The sequence below is a fragment of the Eleutherodactylus coqui genome, chromosome 12 (genome assembly GCF_035609145.1).
Source record: "Eleutherodactylus coqui strain aEleCoq1 chromosome 12, aEleCoq1.hap1, whole genome shotgun sequence".
Classification (NCBI taxonomy): domain Eukaryota; kingdom Metazoa; phylum Chordata; class Amphibia; order Anura; family Eleutherodactylidae; genus Eleutherodactylus; species Eleutherodactylus coqui.
The window spans coordinates 127,954,462-127,976,859 of NC_089848.1; the positions used below are offsets into that span (position 1 = coordinate 127,954,462).

Here is a 22,398-nt window from a genome sequence, read left to right on the forward strand (position 1 = left end):
AATATCGACATTACATTGTAATAAGCCACACCCTGACCACACACCCTTTTTGGTGGGGGGCCCTTTGGTAAAAAAAAGTTTTCCCCAGGAGTGCCCCAAGGTTGAAAAGCTTAGGAAACACTGGTCTAGAAGGTAAGGGTCACCTCCGTCTTCATGGTTCTTGTCACTACAACTGATGGACCGAGACCACATAAAACACCCCCAAACCATAAAGGAACCTCAGTACTTGACTATTGGTACAACGCACACAAGCAGGCAGCGTTCCCATCATCCTCCATACCCGGGTACGTCCACCTGATGTGAAGATGGAGTAGCATGATTCATCACTCCATAGAACGTTCCATTGCTCAACTGTCCAATGTCGGTGCTCCTTACAACATTGTAGACAGGCGAGAGAACTCGCCAGATATTTGTTGGATGAATGGAGGGAAATCCCAGCTGACGTCTATCAGACATTAGTAGAAAGAATATGGCAGATGGCAAATCCATGCCGAAAGCTGCTCCAAAATCCACTTGTTACAAGCAGATTTGGGTTGCTGATTTTGATGCAGATAATCTGCCTGTGTGAACATCACCTTCCAGCAGTAATAATCCAGAGTCTGTAGATCTGCGCAGTTACACCGCAGCCCGTCCGTATCTCCCACGTTTACCACTAGGGACTCTAGAATAGCCGGCTGACAAGAAAATATCATCACAAATCTTTGGCATCTGTTTTGGCATCTTCTCATTTTGCCAGCGATTAGCGCCATCCTTGGACCCTTGCCCGGTACATTTCAATGGCCTGTGTGACATTGCCGGGAACGTCTGTGTATTCTGCGTACGGGGCCGGTGAACGCCGATTTCAGCTGTGGCATTTCCGGCTTGTTGCCATCCGCTGCCCTTAATGTGTATTGACAGGATGATTGCACTTGGTTAATACATGCTTGCTCTGGCCTGTACTGTGAGTGAAACATGAATCTCCCGCTTCACATTTAATCCCCGTACTGCCATTAGCCCCGCAATGCAAAGGTGTTAATAATGCGCAACTTAAATATTTATTGCCTTCTCCCTCTCCGAGATGCCGGAGTGCGCCGACGTTCGCCCTCGCCTCTTTGTGGACTCCATATTTTGTAGTTCTGAATTACACATTAGCGCCGTGTAACCAGTTGTTGCCGGGCGGTCACAGAATTAGTGGATTACGTGTTAATATTGTATTTATGCCACCGTTACACCATGGGAAACATTAAAGGGGTTGTCTGCTCAGATACCATTACCCCCATAGCTCATATTGTGTTAAAATAACATCGCGGGTTCCAATGCCGTAGCCCCGCCATCCTCCCGGTGTGTGCTGTGGAAGATGATGTCACCTGCCCACTGTGGCATCACATCCTGGGCACCTTGATGCCAGCAGTTCAGAATGGTGATGCTGCAGTCTTTGATTGGCTGCAGCGATCAGGTGACTTCTGGTGGCCATATCTTGCATAGCAAACACTAGGAGGACGGTGGGGCCGTAGAGCTGGGTCCCTGCGGCAGAGGAGGGGTGAGTGCTGCTCCTTTCGCTACTCTAACACAGCTGGGAGTTATAGGAGCCATGTTGTCCAGTAACCAAACAACCCCTTTAATGTAACCTCTAAATCAAAATTCAATTATATAAAGTTAAATAATTGTTGGCGTGACTTAAAGGGACATTCTGGGTAAACCTTTTATTGTGTTTTTCCCTAGCGTACAACTGGCATACAGAGCATATTGGGGGATATGACCTCTTCACCCGATGCCTTCATTGTCGGGAGATCTGCTTCCATTCTGGTCTCCCGTTGTCCCATGTCACTTTCTTAGGATTGGTGATCAACAGGAGTCCATTGCTTGAGATCCCCGCCAATCAGCCAAACTCTGGGCCTGCTGTCATTGCGGACAACGGTGGAAGTCTGTCTTTTTATAACAGCGGCCTGGTTTGGTGCTGCTGGCACAGTTCCCATTGAATTCGGTAGGCGCTGTGCCTTTCATACCAAAACCTGGGTGCAGCAGTTTTGACGCTTTCCGCTTCCAGCACTGTCCAGGCTTTTAGCAGGCCTGGCGATTAGCTGCTCGGCCGGGATCTCAAGTGGTGGACCCTGCTGATCAACTGCTGATGACTCCTCAATCTTGTCCCACACAACCCCTTCAAGTCCTTGAGTTGTCCACCTAAGTAGGTAAACTGAAGTTTCAAATAAACTTGCCACAGGGTAGTGAATGGCACAAAATATTCAATACCCATTATTCGCCCTGCCACTTGTGTCCCTGATCCAGACCCAGTAACTTGGGCCCCCTCCACTCCGGTCCTTGCCTGAACAGGAAGTGATGACCTCACATTCATCATCCACTACACGGCTGCAGCCAGCTGCATTCCTCAGCAGTCACTCATTCATGCACATATGAATGCAGAGGTCAGCAATTGGCTGCGGCGCTAGTCCAGAGGCAACACGAGAGGGTAAGTAATGGCTATTTACATTTTTTTTTTTTGTGCCATTCTGTACCCTGGGGCGATTTATTTTATTTTTAATTTTTTCCTTTATGTCAGAAAGCCCTCTAATTGCTTCTGGAGAACATTATTTGATATGGTGGATATTCTGTATTTTAGACCAGTTTCTTGAGAAGACCACCCTTCCATCTAGACCATACTTTTCGGTGATAGATTTTCATTTCTGCAGATATTGTCCTCTTCCTTGAGAAGACCACTTACCTAGAAGACCAGGAGCCACTTAGACCCTTCTGGTAGCCGATAGAAATCCTTTCTTTTTTTACTCGGCAATTAGATCTTTCCTTGACATCAATACGAGGTGAATTCAAGTTCTGATGTTTTCTAAAAGACTACTAACCCCAGAAAACGGAACGTATCGTCGCTTCTCACCGTAACCTCCCTCTTGACGTACACATATCTCATGATTGCATGACCGCTGCGAACGTTTCTTTAGGGGTCATTTTTGCTGATGCACCCTGGAGAGCGTCCTTCATCTAGATCTCCTCTGTTGTAACAGTGGATTGAGTGAAGACCTCATTCATGCCGTCATCGTATGTGAATACGGCCACACGTGCAGCTTTGTGATCGTCTGGCAACATTCGCGGCACCCACCTGGATGAAACATTCCGCATCTTGAAGTCTTTGCGCCGGACGATGTGTACAGAACCTACAGAAATGCCAACTTTGAGGCACACTCTTCCACCGCCAATCGGCGGTCCTCCATAACCACCTGCTCCAGTTGTACAACCATGTTGTCGGACTGGCTGGTTTGTGGCCGAGGCTTCTTTCATCCATTCTCTCGTTACTTTTGACCTCCTTTGAACTGCTGGACCCACAAGTGCGCATTTGTCACGTCCATGACACCGTCACGGCATGTCTTGCTCAACCAACGATGGACGCCCTACTGGGTGATCGCGTGTTGTTTCTGGAATTTGGATGTCGCCATTTTAAGTTTTTAAAGTGCTTCTAACTCTATTTGCCGTCACGCAGGTTCTGTGCGCCAGACGATGCCCTCATCTGTCTCACTCATTCTCGAGGAAGGCCCGCATCTTCTAAAATGTACCCCATGTTTCTATCTGCTCCTATTCCTGAGGGGAGAAAATTAGAAGACCTCAGAACTTGAATGCACCCCGTACAAAACAACCCAAAAAGTTGAGTCCAGTAACTAGTTTTCCCCCTCATTGGCTACTAACGTGTGGGGTTTGTCCCGCATTGAACTATAGATTGTGAAATCACTTGTGGCAGTCGGCAGTCAATATTTCAATATTCCTTGATGAGTTTTTCCTTCCTGCTGTGAACGAATGTATTTCCTTCTCAGCGGTCGTCACGGGTGATTATGAATATTTGTAACAAACGGAAGTGAAACATAGTTGCTCGTTATACAGGAGATTTACATTCGTAACCCGATGAGGACCCGTAAATACACGCCATCGTAAAAATATGAAGCGGGATTAAAGCGTCTGCTCCTGCAGGAGGTGGTCGAGTCCTCGGCTGTCAATGACAGCCGAGGACCCCAAGGATAGGACTGCAGTGTTTTTTTTAACCATATCTGCCTTCTCCTTTGCAGGATACATGGCGCTCATTGAGTGCTATGTAGAAAATAGAGAAAGCGGAAGGGCTGATTCCACTGTTGGACCCAGTGATTATGTGATGGCCTGGCGCTTCCTGGCATGGCAAAGCTGCTGGGTCTTGGCAGCCACGGATCCGCTCTGCCAGTGACTACCATCATTCTAGGGGAATGGTTTCCCCTGTAAGGCTGTATTCACATGGCTGAAAGCAAGTGGCTACTCGCATCGCACAGCACACCGACACTCGGTCCCGTTCTCATGCAAGACTCGCACTCGTGAATGAATGGGTTCTTTTTTTCCATGTGAGTTCTGTGCCTCTCGGACACGGACTGAACTCGCTCGAGAATATTGGTCATGGACATACAGTCTAACTGGAGTTCTTATTGAGGCCCCAGTCACAGTGAAAAAGTGTGAAATACAAAAAAAAAACATTGTGAAGGTCCCTCAGAGGTCTTATATGACATCATCGGTGACACAGATGTGGGGAAAAATAATAATAATTGGGAAAAATTTATGGAATAAACTAAAAATATTTTTAAAAAGTTGCCATATCTGCCCCGTAATTCAAGACTATACAAAATTATATATCAGACGGTCAGAAACAAAATGGGGAGCGCATTTATAAACTTTATTTTATTGTAGAAAAGAGCTATAAATTTCCAAAAACTTATTTAGCTTTTTGTACACATTATCCCTAATAAAAAAAAATGGGGAAAAAAACACACCAAAAAGGGGGAAAATCGGTGAATGAAGAGATTCTACAATAGCCCTACATATCACACAACATAAAAACCATGGCAAGGATCATTTTGGTAGCGGAAATAAAAAAAAATAGGACCATAAAACCGCCACATGTGTGAAACCACTAAAAAGGTGTCTGATTCTTCAGGACCGAGACACTGTAGTCTTTAAGAGGTTAATAAGTGAAGATTTCATCGAGGGCTCAGGACACATGAAGCGCCAGTGGTGAAGGGGTTAAGCAGGGCTGGCAGAGATGAGCAGCACACTGCAGTCAGAAGTAGTGACTCGGACAAAAGTGATGGCTGTGCGGAACAGCAGGGGCTTGTTACTATTCTCTTCACCGGCAAGTGTCAGGACCGTCACTAGGAATTAGCGTCCGGCCGGTCAGAGAGACATTAGCGCAAGAGAGCAAAATGGAGACGTGTGTTTTCCTGTAGTTCATGGCTTTGTATACAGGATGCCTCGTTAGCCCGGGCCGCTATAGGGGATGACGGAACATACTGATATCCTAGTAAAGGCTGCGCGGTTTGGTTGGGGGTCTAAAGTATTTAGTCGCCTTCTCTTCCCCGTTATTAGCCTATTATCTAACAGCTCAGAGCAGCGCAGAGCATGTAAGCAGCCGAGTTCACCACTTACAGGTATATTGTTCTTCAAGGAGCGAACGACAAACTAAAAACTGAGAATTACCTAGCAGGAAGGAATCTGTCGCCGACATCCCGTGTCGCATCGCCTACATCTGTCGCCGACATCCCGTGTCGCATCGCCTACATCTGTCGCCGACATCCCGTGTCGCATCGCCTACATCTGTCGTCGACGTCCCGCGCCGCATCGCCTACATCTGTCGTCGACGTCCCGCGCCGCATCGCCTACATCTGTCGCCGACATCCCGTGTCGCATCGCCTACATCTGTCGCCGACATCCCGTGTCGCATCGCCTACATCTGTCGCCGACATCCCGTGTCGCATCGCCTACATCTGTCGCCGACATCCCGTGTCGCATCGCCTACATCTGTCGTCGACGTCCCGCGCCGCATCGCCTACATCTGTCGCCGACATCCCGCGTCGCATCGCCTACATCTGTCGCCGACATCCCGTGTCGCATCGCCTACATCTGTCGCCGACATCCCGTGTCGCATCGCCTACATCTGTCGCCGACGTCCCGCGCCGGATCGCCTACATCTGTCGCCGACGTCCCGCGCCGGATCGCCTACATCTGTCGCCGACGTCCCGCGCCGGATCGCCTCCATCTGTCGCCGACGTCCCACGCCGGATCGCCTACATCTGTCGTCGACGTCCCGTGACGGATCGCCTACATCTGTCGTCGACATCCCATGACGGATCGCCTACATCTGTCGTCGGCGTTCCGTGACGGATCGCCTACATCTGTCGTCGACGTCCCGCGCCGGATCGCCTGCATCTGTCACCTACATGCGCCTTACTATTCTCCCATGTAACATTGTTTCATTTCACACACAAGTATTTTGCAGGTTTCTAGCGTAAGAATATTTTTGGGGGGATTTCTCAGAAATTTGTGAGTTTTTGCTGCTCTCCGCCACTTTCTCTTTAAAGAGGGTGTAGCTTGTCAGAGGGGGCGGGCCAATACATTTATGCATAATTTCTACCAGAAACTGGCCCCGCCCCCTCCGCAGCTCTGATTTATTTTGGGTGGGAAAGAGTATTGTGGATTCCATGGAATTGCTCAACAGAAACGCATAAAAAATGTCAGGATGATTTTAATAGCTTTTAAAAAAAAAAAAATGAACCCTTTCCAATCCAGTGTCGGCCGACATTAATATTTACTGGCTTAGTTCTGATGTTGGATGAGGCGTGCTAATGTCGGAGGCCGTTCTGCATATGTATGTAACAGTCCACAGGACTAGCCCATCGATGGTAAAAGTCCCGGAATACCCTTTTAAATTCACTCCGTCGCCTACTTTAGGCCACGTTTTCTAAAATAAGGTTCTCCTTGCCCTCATTTGCTGCTGTTTGCACCCCTTTTCATGTCTGCACGTCCTCACTTTCAGGTGGTTTTCCCAACTGTTTTGTTCTACTGTTTACTATGCACTTTCAAGGAGGTGACAAGTAGTAAGCCTTGCATTCTGCTAGTAGTTGCCTGTCCTTGCCCTTACTGCCCATGTTGCATTGCACTGACTCTGGTCCAATCAGCAGGCATCCGTATCTGAATGCCCGTCCTTCTGCTTTCCCAGGACGATTCAGGCATTTAGAGACATTCTGGTTAGTAAACCTACTATAATGTGTGTGTAATGTACACATATAAGGGAGATGGAATAATACCTCCACAGCGCCACCTATTGGAAGGCAGCATTCTTTCAAGCCAAAGTTAGACTCTTTACACAAGCCTTGCAGCAATGACTGGGAATTAAAAGCAAAGCCAGACTCCATGTACAGACAACTGTTTCAGGGTATTTGCCCTTCATCAGTGTGCATTACACATAAACACACAAGCACAGACACACTGTAACAGCAGGAGAGGCAGAGACTGTGGAGATTCTTATCCCAGTGTCTGCAGATCTGTCAGCCTGCAGCCCCTGAGTGCAGGGGATTGCCTGTAAAAAAAAACCTCCCCCTGTTGCTATGGAAATGCCCCTGTGTCCTTGGTACTACACACTCTCTGCACCAAAGAAGAGTGAGTGGATTGCATAGAAGCTAGAAGGGAGACCCCTAGTGGCAGCCACTTCAAGAGTGATTTACAGCAGTAAAGCAGCAACATTCTTAATACAAGTATATTACAGAGACCGACACAAGATAGTTCTGTGAACCCAGAATTCGCCTACAACAAGATCTGTCTGCATTTCCCCCTTAAATAGAGCAAGCGCGTGTAGGACGTAATAGAAACCGCTGTAAGGCCGGTCTCACACGACCGCATTTGTATTACAGATTCGGCGATCACCTTCCACGGTAAGATGAGGGCATTGGAAGGCATGTGCGTTTGATTTTTCCTTCACACTTGCAGATACGAATTGCGTATTCCACGAGCAAAAGAAAAATCGCAGCATGCTCTTTTTGGCGCGGAATCCGCACGAACGACATTGAAGTCAGTGGAGGCCTCCAACCTGCAGCCTATTAGCATTGTGTATGGCTTCCCGCATCATCGCTAAGCGACGGCGCAGAAAATACAAAGGAGGAAGAAAAACGACCGTGCATGACTGACGGCGAGCCGCTGGGGTCATCCGCCATACAGTATAAGGAGATGCGCAGGGTCGCTGGGCTCGCAGCTGGTCTCCGCCCCGTCCTGTGAGCCCGGCCTTATGGTCAGTCTATCGCCTGCATTCGATTTGGATTGTATATTAGCTTCTCGGTCTGTTTGGGGTTTGCTGCCCGCGGCGCTTCTATATGTGACGTCTTCATAGTTAACGTCCGTCCAGCACATAAGAGGATCTTCCGCTCGCTCGCAGTCGTGTGAGCTCGGTGCCGCTGCCCTCGATTGAACTTGTTTCATTTTTGAAGAATGACTTTGTTACTTGGGCGCACAAGTTGTTTGAGTTCCCGAAGCCCGGCCCGCCGTATGACGGACACAGGAATGTTCTTAGAAAGGGGATGGTGCGCAGCCAAGGGAGAGCGTTTTTATTGCAGCGGATTATGCAAGCCTTTGGCTGCGTATGTTGGAGGGCTCATTTTCACGTGTTTGGCAGCCGGCCCAGTAAAGGCCTTTTTCGAGCGGTGGTTAGCGACATGAATGAATACAAAGTTTTGAAGAGCCGTTCAGTAAGTAGGGCTTGGCTGCTGCCAGAAATTCAGCTCCTTCTTTGAGGTCAGGGCAAAGCGCCTATTTGTGGAACTGTCTATTGTGTCGAACACATCCTCCTCCTGACGCTCTCCTCCCCTTGAGAAAGGGAAAAAAATGTGCAGCCCGGCTGCCAAGACGGAGCGAGGAAGCGATGAAGTAGTATGCAGATCTGGAGGGGGAATGACGGCGGCGGCGCGGTTAAAGAGAGATGCCGTCATGCAGGATTGAACGGTGTATCTGAAGGCTGAACCCTTTGACCTCCACAGCCGGCTTGAGATGTACAAGGCCAATCAGTTGTGAGACATCTGTTGTCTACCTGCTCTTACAGTCTAAAGGGTTTAATAAGATTAAATAATTAACAGGATAACCACATGGTCGCCATGCGCCGAACGCCCATTATTCACAGGGTACTTTAGGGACGAATGGAATTCTTCGTACCGTATAATTACTTTAGTTTCCTGGTATTACAAGCGGAGACGGTCCGCATTATATTGGCCAATTAGTTTAGTTTGGTCGTCCTCTTAAAATCCTGGAAGTTAGTGGTGGATAGAAATTCCCAACTTCCTAGCTTTGTAGTATATGTAGAACGGAAGGCTCGACTATTGCGCAGAGTGATAAAAACGTACATGATGCTGAATGCATTTGCTGTCATTTTGCATATTTTTCTCATTGATCTTTAAAGAGGCACTAACTTTTCAGTCGTCGGCTCGTCTGCCTTGTGTTAGTCTCATTATTTCTGTAATAGACTTGCATTATGTTTTTTTTTTCTTTCCCGCTGTAAATCACTGTTGATGTGGCTGCCACTAGGGGTCTTCCTTCCAGCTTCTCTGCAATCCGCTCACTGTCATTGGGTACTGGGCTTCAGTAGTAACAAGGACATGGACATTTCCATAGCAACAAGGGGAGGAGCTATCTTAACAGGCCGTTCCCCAGCACTCAGAGGCTGCAGGCTGACCGATCTGCAGACCCTGTGATAAGGGTCGCCACAGTCTCTCCCTCTACTGCTGTTACAGCGTGTGGATCTGTACATGCATTATAGTGGGTTTTCTAACCTTTTGGCCAGACTGTCCTGGGAACATATAAGGGTCGGCAGAGAGGCGTAGATAAGTTACAGATTTTTGTGCAAGCGAGTATTTGCACAGAAATGTGCGACTTTTTGCACCGGCCTCACTGCTTTCGGGAGTTGTCGCGGACATCACTGATCAACCGTTTTATGTATGATTTATGCAGATCCAGGTATAAGTTATATCAGAAACTTACAGCAGGTCGGATCTGGCCTACATTTCTTAGACGGTGCGCAAAATTGCTGGGATGCGCTTAACACATGAAGTCGCCTGCGCCTCTTCATGTATTAAACCCACCGTGCCCCGAGGGAAGATATACTAAGCCTGGCACCAGAAATATCCCCCTATATCGTAAAGAGAAAAATGTATAATATCAGATCTGTGCTCAAAAGAGGAGATAGTTGTAAACTTATTAGAATCTTTAGATATCACATATAAAATAGTAACATAGTAACATAGTAACATTGCATTAGTAGGTGCAAAGAATTCTATGTATAGAGGACTCTCCTGGTATAGAGCCTGTCACACCTATGGTCCACAGGTGATCTTGCTTTGGTGGTGGGAAGCTGCATAGGACAGAGATCCGGGGTCAGAAAGTTCTCAGGGTAACGCAATGCAGGAAAAGTCAAAAAGACCAAAAGAAAACCTATCCTTGTGCTGCCAGTAAGTGGAGGATAAGATACTGAAAGTTGTGACTTACTTCACTGAGGGGGTTTGGACTAGAGCCAAGTCCCCCTCATGTCCAGGTTCACCAGGGTGTGGAGAAGGAGGGCCGTGGCATACGATATTCATCCAAGTGGTTTATTAGCAGTACACGGCAGTATAGACAGACTTACCATGTAATGGCAGGGCGCTTTGGGGCGCACTATGCCCCTTTTTTTCAGCCTTACAACGAGGGACAGTTTGCTTACATTTATAGCATGGTGGTCCCACTGTGTGGTCCCGTTTCACTGACCTCACGGAGCTCCGCGAAGTCAGCTGGCGGTGTGGAGCGCTATGTGTTCGCGGTCAACTCCCTCACTTATTAATGTTGGGACTAACCATTGCTTAGCCTTTTCTCATTTTGGAGAATGGACATGGGGTGGTAAACTCACGGGAGCAGTTCCACTTGTTCCATGTATACGAGAATGCAAGGGCATGCGCCATTGTTGAGCCGGTATATGTATTCAGAGGAGTGCCTCCTGCTTGTCGTCTATTGGCAAACTGTCACATCCTGTGTCATTACCACGTCAGTGAGCTTGCATTGATCACATATATGATGTATGCCAGTGCAGGCATCTACAGACCACGGCACGCACGTCTCCCCCCCCCACCTCCGGAGGTGAAGGAAGCAGCTCACGCTGATCTCTGCGGTATGATCGTCTTCCTTCTGCTGTTCTCTGGACAGGTTTCAGCATAAGCACAGAGCAGCTCTTAAAACGTGCAGAATGGCGGACTGATCGTCAGCCCCTTCAAAGGGACCATGCTTAGACAATGGCTTAGACAATGCTTTTACTCACATTGACTTTGAATGGGCAGCGGCCATTATGGTAAATGTGATAGTGGAGGAGAGTATGTTAGAAGGTTGTGGCTCTAATAGCATCATCCCTTCTGTACTAGGAGTTTCCTGTGGTGGTAATAGGTTTTTCGGGGGTTCCTCCATGGTAGAAAGGTTCGCAATTACTGACATGTTTAGATGCGCCAATGAATCAGAACATAATTACTATTTAAATTGTCCCTTTTCAACAAACTTGTGCTAATATGATAGGCAATATGATAACTACCAAAAGTACAGATCACTTTATTTATCTTAAATGCTGCCCACTGCTTGTCATCATGGCAAATGAGGTGGTTGAGGGTGTCTGCCTGCTGCGGTCTGAATCAGCTCCTAGAAATCTATGTAGCGGTAGGGAAGGGGAGCTGCTGCAGGAAATACAAGCACAGAGACGCTGCTGCAGATCCTCATAAGTGTTTTATCTCACCATAGTGCAAGATTTACATCTGCACTGCTCAGTCCTGCTGTATATTGTCCTCCGTGACACTGGTACCTATGGGAGTGCTACAGAGAGATAGACAATCTCCTGCTCTCCTGTGAGTGCAATGCATGTGAGCCACCATAGCAGCAGCGTACACCCACCAGCTCAGGGAAAACTGCGAAGACCGAACCTGCAGAGAGGAAACAGCTGGTGATAAATGCAGGATACAAATCATCAAGTAATGTTGTTCTTCATGAAGACACAATGCTGCTTATTCTGAAAAGTCAACTGAAAGTGAGGGCCGCTTTAAGGCTGGGTTCAGGTTTGCATTGTGGTTTCCCTTTTAAATGGAAACTACTGAGCAGTCCCAGATGCTACTAGAAGTGTCACGGTGGAAGTTAGTGAGGCTCAGGCGTGACCAGATGCCGAAGGTGGTTTTTAGTAGACCGAAGCCAAGGATAACCGATCCTTTCAGCACTGCCCCGCCCACCAGTCACCCGTCACCACTGCCCACCAATGGTTTGATTGCCAGATCTTTCTTTGAACGTAGGACCATAAGGAATTAAACAGATTTACATAATTACCCAGATGTCTGATGAAGAGGTTGGTGAACCTCGAAACCTGTTACCCACTGGTTTGAAATAAAGTTTCTTTAAACTTATTACCTTGGCTTCAGTTTGCTAAAAATGCTCGCCTGCCGACAGGTCGCACCAATGCCTTACTAACTTACACCCTGAAGTTTATAACGGCATCCAGCACTCACGTGACCTGGGGTCGCCCAGAGTATTAGCTGGCAGCACCCACTTCATACCACTGCTGCCATGTCTCCTAGGCCACTAGTTTGTCCTGTGGGCCACAGATTCCCTTATGGGGTGCTTTGCCCTATATTTTCTGTTCAGCCCTACTCTGCATCTCGCAGTGGACATCGGCGTACCCAGAAAATGCTGCATTTATTCATTCATAGTTGTGTGACAACCAATATGGCCGTCATTAAAGCTTTCACCCAGAGCCCTGACAGACACATCTGGCTGCCTGATTAATTATGTGGGGCTATGGGATCGCAGGACGTTTCTTGATGTCTGGGCAGCTTTAGAGATTCGAGGTCCTGGTAGATGAGATCCCCTTCCGCTGCCGCCATGTCTTTGGTGGTCATACAGCTTTCCCAGGAACAGATAGAACCAAGAAAACTGCATAAAATCTGACACATTTATATGTTTTACACGTGTTTAACGCGGTATTAAGTGATCCTGTCAGTTTCTGTTGGGACTTTCTGCTAACAAACCTTGTATTTCCTTCATTCCAGGTAAATTCTCTTCCTGGATCCTTAGTGACTGTGACGTCGTCTCATCTCAGTGGAAGTAGACCGAATCCCACCTCATCTGTAGGGCCGACAGGTAATGACTCACGCATTGTAACCCCTCATCCTCAGTCGGGAGCCAGGCCGCTGTCAGACCTGCAATGCACAGAGGTGCAGAGTAGAAGCACTTGGCTCCCAACCCTGCAGGCACAGCTCTCATTAAAGTCAGTGAGCGTTGCGCCTGCAGTTACAAACACTGACCACTACACAGGGTTTAGAGCAGCAGCTTCCACTCAGACCCCTGTGTATTGCTGGGTTGACAGCAGGCGTCCAATCAGTTGATCAACAGGGGGCCTGGGCAGCGGACTCCAGCCAATCAACTATTGATGACTTCTGAGGATACATCATCAATCGTGTTTGCACGTAACACTCCTTCAACTAGTCCAGGAACATCGAACGACTATAAACAGCCTGTAGTCATGAAATGGCCTGGGAGCCAAGTCTGCTCCATACGCAGCAGCTATCAGCTGTTTCTGACAGCTCATATCTGCTAGTAATTGCTGCATTCAGAGTGTTTGGGTGCCGTGGTCGAAGCTGTGTTCTAAACAGGCAGCAGGATGGAGGGGCGCCCCCCTCCCACACCCCATTAGCATTCCTTGCAGTACAATCAGAGGGTGCCGGTGGGCTAGCATGGCAGACTGAAGTCTACTGGAGGCTCCCAGGGCTGCCACGCATACATGCCTTTCACGTCCTCCATGGTAAGGCATGAAAGGCAACAGCAAAAATTGGTATATACTGCAATATTGAAGTATTGCAGTATATAGTACATGCAAATTTTAATAAAGCTATTTTTAACAATTTAAAGAATCTATTAAAAAAAAAGTAAAAAAATCCATTCCCCAATTTTTTTTTAACCCCTTAATGACATGGCCTATTTTGAGCTTAAGGACCAAGCCTTATTTTTCAAATCTGACATCTGTCACTTTCTGTGCTAATAACTTTTGAATGCTTTTACTTATCAAGGTGATTCTGAGATTGTTTTTTCGTGACATATTGTACTTTATATTAGTGTAAAAATTTCATCAATAAATGTTGTCCTTATTAGGAAAAAAAATCCAAATTTACTGAAAATTTGGAAAAATTCACAATTTTCAAACTTTGAATTGTTTTCTTTGTAAGATAGAAAGTCAAACACCACAACATAGTTATTAATTAACATTTCCCATAGGCCTACTTTACACAGCAATCATTTTTTAAGTGTTATTTTACTTTTTGCAGACTCCACAAAGTATATAAATTTAGCAGTAATTTTTCACATTTACTAGCAAATTTCAAAATCTAAATTTTTTAAGGACCAATGCAGTTCAGACATAGTTTTGCCGAGCCTGTATATCAGAATCCCCCATGAATTGCCCCATTTTAAAATCAGCACCCTTCAAAGTATTCAAAATGGCATTTAGAAAGTTTATTAACCCTTTAGATGTTTTACAGGAATTAAAGGAAAGTGCATCAGAAATTAGAACAGTTCCTTTTTTCTACTGATTTTCAATATAAAACCTTTTTTTTAATATAAAACAGTAGGAGTTAGCAAAGAAACAAAACTTGGAATGTATTACCCAGATTCCGCAGTTTTTAGAAATGCCCCATATGTGGACGTAGCCTGTTGTATGGGCACATGGCAGGACTCAGAAGGAAAGGAGCGCTTTTTTTGAATGCAGATTTTGCTGGAATAATTTTCAGACACCGTGTAGTGTTTGCAGTGCCGCTGAGGTAGCAGTACATTTGAAACCCCCAACAACTGACCCCATTTTGGAAACTACACCCCTCAGGGAATTTTTTAAGGGGTGTAGTGAGCGGTTTGAACCCACAGGTGTTTGAGGAATTTTTTTTAACAATTTGAGTTGAGAACGAAAAATTCACATTTTTCCAATAATGCTCAGTTTAGGCCCAGATTTTTATTTTTTACCAGGGGCAGAAGGAGAAAACGTAACCCATGATGTTACCCAACAGGGAAATGCCCCATATGTGAATCTAAACTGTTTTTAGGGCGCAGGGCTCAGAAGGGAAGGACTTAGCATGTGGCTTTATGTACAAGCTGTGCGAAGTACATCGGGGTAAAACGTCAGGGCAATAAAAAAATTAAAATTTCAGGGACGTGTGGTAGATCTTAAAACACTCATTTATACAGAGGCCGGGTTGTGTGGGGCACGTTTCACACTGGTATCTGGTGTCTTTTCTTATCCCCTGTTTGTAGCACACTCTGCACCTCTTTTGGGTCCTTCCCTTCGTCGCAGTGGAGGGAATTTCACTGAGAAAATGCTGCCCTGGTACAATTCCTGTGGCCTCGCTTCCAGAAGTACTGGGCCTCCCCCCACCTCCTGGTCCCCAAATATTAGGTCCTTGATAACTTCCTCTTGAAATTCAAGGAATGTCCCCCTGTGGCCTGCACCCCGATACAGCACGTAGGCATTATACAGTGCCATCTGTACGAGGTGCACGGCCAGTTTTTTGTACCACACCCGTGTTTTCCGCATAGCTCTATAGGGCTCCAGTACCTGGTCTGATAGATCGACCCCTCCCATGTACTTATTATAGTCGAGGACGCAGCCTGGTTTGGGGGTCTCTGCACTGGTACCTCGTACTGGGCAGGGGGTACTGCTGTGGCCGTGTATTGGGTGAACATAAGGACATCCCTCTTGTCCTTATATTTAACGCATAATACATTGTCACTGCATTGGGCCCGGCTCTCACCCCTTCTGAGCAGTTGCCCAAGCAGCGTCTTAGGGAGGCTTTTTTGATTTTTCCGAACAGTGCCACATGCCACTGTTCCTCTGGAAGCGTGGCACTGAAACAGGGGGACACTGGTATAAAAGTTATCCAGGTACAGATGGTAACCCTGGTCTAATAGTGGGTGCACCAGTTCCCACACTATTTTCCCTGTTACTCCCAGCACGGGGGGCATTCTGGGGGCTCAATTTTAGTGTCCTTCCCCTCGTAAATACGGAACTTGTGGGTGTACCCTGATGTACTTTCGCACAGCTTGTACAACTTCACACCATACCGTGCCCGCTTACTGGGCAGGTACTGGCGGAATTTTAGCCTCCCCTTGAAGTGTACCAGGGACTCGTCTACTGCAATGTTTATCTGTGGGGCATACGCCTGGGCAAACTTGGCGTTAAAATGGTCTATTACGGGCCTGATCTTATACAACCGATCGTAATTGGGGTGATCGCTGGGGGGGCACAGCTGGTTGTCATTGTAGTGCAGAAATTTTAAAATACACTCAAAGCGCGTCCTCGACATCGCCATGCGGAACATTGGGGTGTGGTACAAAATATCGGTAGACCAGTACGCCCTGATTGTTGGCTTCTTTATTAGCCCCATGGTTAGTATAAGCCCCCCAATTTTTTTTATCTCTGGTGCATCCACTGGGGTCCACTTATTGGGTCTGGCGTAGCTGGAGGTGGGATTTTCTTCTATAAAATTCTGGGCGTACAAATTCGTCTGGGTAACAATGTGGGCAATGAACTCTTCAGAAAAAAAAAACTTGAAGAAGTCCTTCCCTCTGAGCCCTTCCGTGTCAAATTGAATCCCTGGGTTCCCAATAAAATCAGGGATCTGGGGTCTGTAATCTTCCGGGGTACTCCAGTGAGCATCTGATGCATTGGGGTCAGTGGCGGTCCTTGGACGCCTTCTCGGGGGTGCAGGGAGCTCAGACTCGCTGGATGAGGATGAGGAGTCGGAGAATGCCAAAAAAGTGGGGTCGTCATCACCACTACCTGAGTCCGAGTCTGATGCAATGATTGCATACAGTTCCTCTGAAGTGTACCTCCTGCGGGCCATATTTATATAAAATGGGGCACACGGGGAAAAAGTTTTATTAGATGGGACACTGCGGGATGGGGTGACCACGGGACGGGGGTCGGAAAGAACGCGGAAACTTATGTGGTGTATTCACGTAAATGTTTGGTTTTTTTTTTTTTTTTTTTTTTTTTACACAGACGAATACACTGACACAACACGGACTAACGACACGCTACACTAACTAATGACGGGTGACGGGACAGGTAACGAAATGGGAACAACAGGAACTTTTTTTTTTTTTTTTTTTTTTTACACAGACGAATACACTGACAGTACACGGACTAACGACACGCTACACACTAGACGGACTAACGACACGCTACACACTAGACGGACTAACGACACGCTACACTAACTAATGACGGGTGACGGGACAGGTAACGAAATGGGAACAACAGGAACTTTTTTTTTTTTTTTTTTTTTTTACACAGACGAATACACTGACAGTACACGGACTAACGACGCGCTACACACTAGACGGACTAACGACGCGCTACACACTAGACGGACTAACGACACGCTACACACTAGACGGACTAACGACACGCTACACTAACTAATGACGGGTGACGGGACAGGTAACGAAATGGGAACAACAGGAACTTTTTTTTTTTTTTTTTTTTTTTACACAGACGAATACACTGACAGTACACGGACTAACGACGCGCTACACACTAGACGGACTAACGACGCGCTACACACTAGACGGACTAACGACGCGCTACACACTAGACGGACTAACGACACACTACACACTAGACGGACTAACGACACGCTACACTAACTAATGACGGGTGACGGGACAGGTAACGAAATGGGAACAACAGGAACTTTTTTTTTTTTTTTTTTTTTTTACACAGACGAATACACTGACAGTACACGGACTAACGACACGCTACACACTAGACGGACTAACGACACGCTACACACTAGACGGACTAACGACACGCTACACTAACTAATGACGGGTGACGGGACAGGTAACGAAATGGGAACAACAGGAACTTTTTTTTTTTTTTTTTTTTTACACAGACGAATACACTGACAGTACACGGACTAACGACACGCTACACACTAGATGGACTAACGACGCGCTACACACTAGACGGACTAACGACGCGCTACACACTAGACGGACTAACGACGCGCTACACACTAGACGGACTAACGACACACTACACACTAGACGGACTAACTAAACGCTACACTAACTAATAACGGGTGACGGGACAGGTAACGAAATGGGAACAACAGGAACTTTTTTTTTTTTTTTTTTTTTACACCAAGGGATACACTGACTACACGCTGCGCTACACTACACTGCTGATCGCACGCTACAGATCCCTCACTCACTACACTACACTGCACTTCTGATCACTCACTCCACTCTGCTACACTACACTGCCTGATCAATCACTCACTACACTCACTACACTGCCTGATCAATCACTCACTACACTCACTACACTACACTGCCTGATCAATCACTCACTACACTCACTACACTACACCACACTGATCACTAACACTCACTCCACTACACCACACTGATGACTAACTCCTCTCCACTACACTGATCACTAACTCCACTCCACTCCACTCCCTGCCTAATCTACACTCTAATCGCTCTTTTTATCACACAGATGTAACACACATGCTCTCTCTACAAGCATCGGAAACACACTGCGGTGCTTGCAGACAGAGCCCCTACTGTAAACAGCGCGAAGTCTGCTACCGCGCTGTGATTGGTCAGGGAGTTTTTCCCTGACCAATCACAGCGATCGTGGGGAAGGGACCGCTCTGATTGGTCCCCAGCCCGGACGCAGCACTTGTCTGCTGACTATGTCAGCAGACATCACTGCTGTGTCGCCGCGATTGTCACCGCGGCGACACTTTAATGACATGACGTACCAGGTACATCATGTTGCGGGAAGTATCCCGCAATATAAAAAGCTACCCCCCCCCCCCCCCACACACACACACACACACATAAGTCCAAACGAATTTTTTTAAAATTATAGTAAGATGGAAGGCCAGAATTGCAATATTTTTTTTCTATTCACGGCCCCCAAAAAGTTGCATAACAAGTTAATAAAACCCCATAGCAATCATAATCAGATTTGCTGTAATTTGCGCTCTGCAGTGGAACTGCCCGCAGCCATTCGTCCCAGTATTACATGAATGAGCCAGGCCCACGGTGACCTGTAGTTTTATGATTAGGGGGCACATAAGACTTTTGGATCACTTTTTAGTCAATTTGTTTCTTGAATAAAAAAAACACATCTTGCGTTGCTCATATTCTTTTGTTCGGACCCTATTCACCTTGCCGGATTGACATTTGTGGATGCAATGATAATTTGTTTTAATGTTTTGATGAGATGACTTTGAAAAGGGGGTTCAACTTTTTACTAGCTTTTATTCTTTCTAATATTTCATAAAACTTTTTGTTTTTCTCATTTTTACATTTTTTCAGTCCCTGTGAACTTACACTTGTTTCATCTCTCATACAGTATAAGGCAATACACTATTGACAGGCCCCAGGCTGCCGTGATAATGGAACGGCACTCTCTTAATCGCATTGTGGGGGGAGCCATTCCGGAGCCCTGAAGATCGATTGGGGCATTTAAATGCTGCTGTTAGATTTGACAGCTACTTTTAACATGTTAACAGCCGCAGCGAGCGCGAACGATGATTATGGCTGTTGCCGGTGTATGTCAGCCATCATAAATGTCTGACACTGCTGTGTATACTGCGGGCTTGGCTTCCTAGCATCCTCTATATACAGATAACCCATGTGCGCTGTACATGTATGGTGCACGTCGGGAATCGGTTAAAGGCTATTTAATGCTTCACCTTCTCTACCACTTGTATTTTTTGGCCCAAAAAATCTCAAATGAAAAATGCAGCAACTTTGCTTTAGTTCTTGATTAAAAATGTCCCCTTTATCTCTGCAGCTCTTATGTAGATTGTAAGTAAACTGTGCAGCGTAGTCCTGCAGTCTTAGACTTTCTTGCATTTGCCTCATTATGCAAACATCTGTTTAAGGAGAGGACAGATAGAAGGGAATCTTACTGAGCTGCGGGATCAGACTACAGAGTGTTTGTATGTGGTCTGTTACCATGGAGACGCTCAGGTCACACAAAATAGTAAAACATTTTCAACTAACCTCTATTGCAAAGTTGCTTCACTTTTCACTTTATAGGCATTGAGAGAATAAAAAGACTTGTTTGCGAAGGTGGACTATGAACACTTCACACATTTCTGGCCGCCTCTGTGTAACTCGTCACCTGTAACATAAACAAACCTGTTACAGAAAATCCAGGGAGAGATTTAACAACTGGCATAAAAAGTTACGAATTTTTGTGCGTCACGCTTGAATTCGCTACTTTTAGACCTTTTTGTGCACTACTTTTTTAATAGTAGGCAGGACAGGCACAAATTATAGTAGAAATCGGCGCCAGCTTGTCGCTGGCATAGGTTTCAGTCTGGCGCATGGATTGGCCAGACATTTGCCCATTAAGACGCATGTGGGGCTCTCGGTACCTTGGGTGGTTTTGCACGGTCAGATAATAATCTGCCCATACTAACGAGCGCTGACCAACAATGGCCATGTTGTCCGGCCGGTGCTCGTTCACTTTGTGTGCAGGGGCAGATTATCTGCAGTATGGGATAAACGATCATTAAAGGGGATGTCCGGCTGTAAACTACCGATGGCTACCAGCACAATACGCCATCCTCCTCCTGATAGGCCATCAGTAGTTTACAGCCGGACAACCCCTTTAATGCGATCATTTAATGGCTGCACATCTCCGTTTACACGGGAAAATGTGCGACTGACCAGTAAGCGAATCAACCCAAGAACGAGCAATTACACTGTTTGTTGGTTGATCACTCGACGATCAAACAAAAGGACATTCGAGTGAACGTTCTTGCCCGCGAGCCGTGTTAAAGGTCCTTTAGCCCGGCGTGGGAAGTGCCAGCCTAATTGTATTCCCCCGCAGTGTTGCATTGCCTGTCCAGCAGTAGTTCGTTTCTCTGCGCCGCGGTTTTCTACGACACACATGTCTTCTATTACATTTACCTCATTTGACTTTTGTGTAATTTGCTACAAGTCAAATCCATTTCCTTTCCGCTTCTTTCCATATTTTTAATACAGCACATAAAACAATGCACAGACGCAAAATTACTTTAACTACAGAACCCCCATTGCCAAAAAATTGTAAACCTACAGCGTTCCCTCACCGCCGCCGCGACCGCAAAAATAATTATAATAGTATTAAAGAATAATTGTAACAGGAAACGATGTAAAGTTAATAAAAGTGAGCTGAAAGTTGATTAACGGAGTGTTGTCCTTGCACATCTGCATCAGAGCCGCTCCTGGGAAGATCCCTTTGTGGAGAAGTTTGTGCATTAAGAGCCTTGTTGACATGCCCCGCTAGTCAGGACTGTTTGCAGGAGGGGGGATGGTTTTATCGGTGCACCAAGAATGGATCAGCCATGTCTTTGCCAGTCGAGGGTCAGAGGTCATTTTTCTCAGAATGAGGGGAGGATAACCTTGAGAGGGGCCGGCGAGGGATGGTGCTTTTGTTACTGGCTACAGGCTGGGTTTTCGCCTTTTCTCTTACTTTCACTATTATTGTTTTGACCACTCATTGTTATTATATAGGCTCGTCCTGTTTCTTTCCCAAGGAGATCCATTTCTAGGGCTGGAGACAATCTGACAATTTTTTGTGTGCAACAAGCAAAAATTGAAGTTCCACACCCATTGACCGGCGCTCACGAGAACTCCCCTCCTCCCGAGCGCTTGCAAAAGATTGGAGTTTGTGGAGTGCTGCAGCGTGCAAAGTGTTAAACGGCACAACACATTGGGATTTGCTGTGATAAGCATACAGATTAGCTCCTCACAGCTGTGATTCATTACTTTCACTGGAGAAATTAAAAGTGGCAGAGGGGAGGTGTACAGCAAATGGGAACCACACTCCGCCGCCACCGCAGACAGAACATCTACAGGGACGATGGCCTTGTATCTGTGAACTGCAATAGTTGGCGGGATCGTAGAGGACTGCATGTGTCTCATCAGAGATAAAAAGTACAGAAAGTTTCCAAGCTAGTCCTTCTACCTTTAGCCCTAAATGCTGTATGCAATCACAAAGCTGAAAGGGGTATAAAGTAAGCTTAAAGCGTTTATCACAGCTATATACAAGTATTTATCTGGACATATATACCAAATGGCCTCTTTATTAGAGCCCCTCTCACAATTGGTGCTCTCCTGTATGGAAATTATCCCCGTGACCCTAGAGAATAAAACCACGTGACAAGTTTTCAGAGGATTAGTTTTTGTGAATCCATATTAGATGAGAAAATCTAGTGATCTGAGCAACTTCTATTTGATGCCTAAGGGTAAAAAAGAGGGTTTATACCTGGTGGTCAAGGGTAACAGAGAGGGTTTATACCTGGTGCCCAAGGGTAACAGAGAGGGTTTATACCTGGTGGTCAAGGGTAACAGAGAGGGTTTATACCTGGTGGTCAAGGGTAACAGAGAGGGTTTATACCTGGTGGTCAAGGGTAACAGAGGGTTTATACCTGGTGGTCAAGGGTAAAAAAGAGGGTTTATACCTGGTGCCCAAGGGTAAAAGAGATGGTTTATACCTGGTGCCCAAGGGTAACAGGGTTTATACCTGGTGCC

General features: G+C 46.4%; 1 protein-coding gene across 10 annotated transcripts in view; it reads left to right on the forward strand.

The window, feature by feature from the left end:
* MLLT10 (MLLT10 histone lysine methyltransferase DOT1L cofactor) overlaps positions 1-22,398 on the forward strand; it is a 280,838-nt gene that overhangs the window by 218,333 nt on the left and 40,107 nt on the right. For all 10 annotated transcript variants that reach the window (XR_010787421.1, XM_066585480.1, XM_066585482.1 and 7 more), the window contains one exon: positions 12,855-12,945. Coding sequence is in view for 9 of the 10 variants with exons in the window: in XM_066585480.1 (XP_066441577.1) it covers positions 12,855-12,945 (91 nt within the window). In the remaining variant the exon portion in view is untranslated. The remainder of the gene's footprint in view (positions 1-12,854; positions 12,946-22,398) is intronic.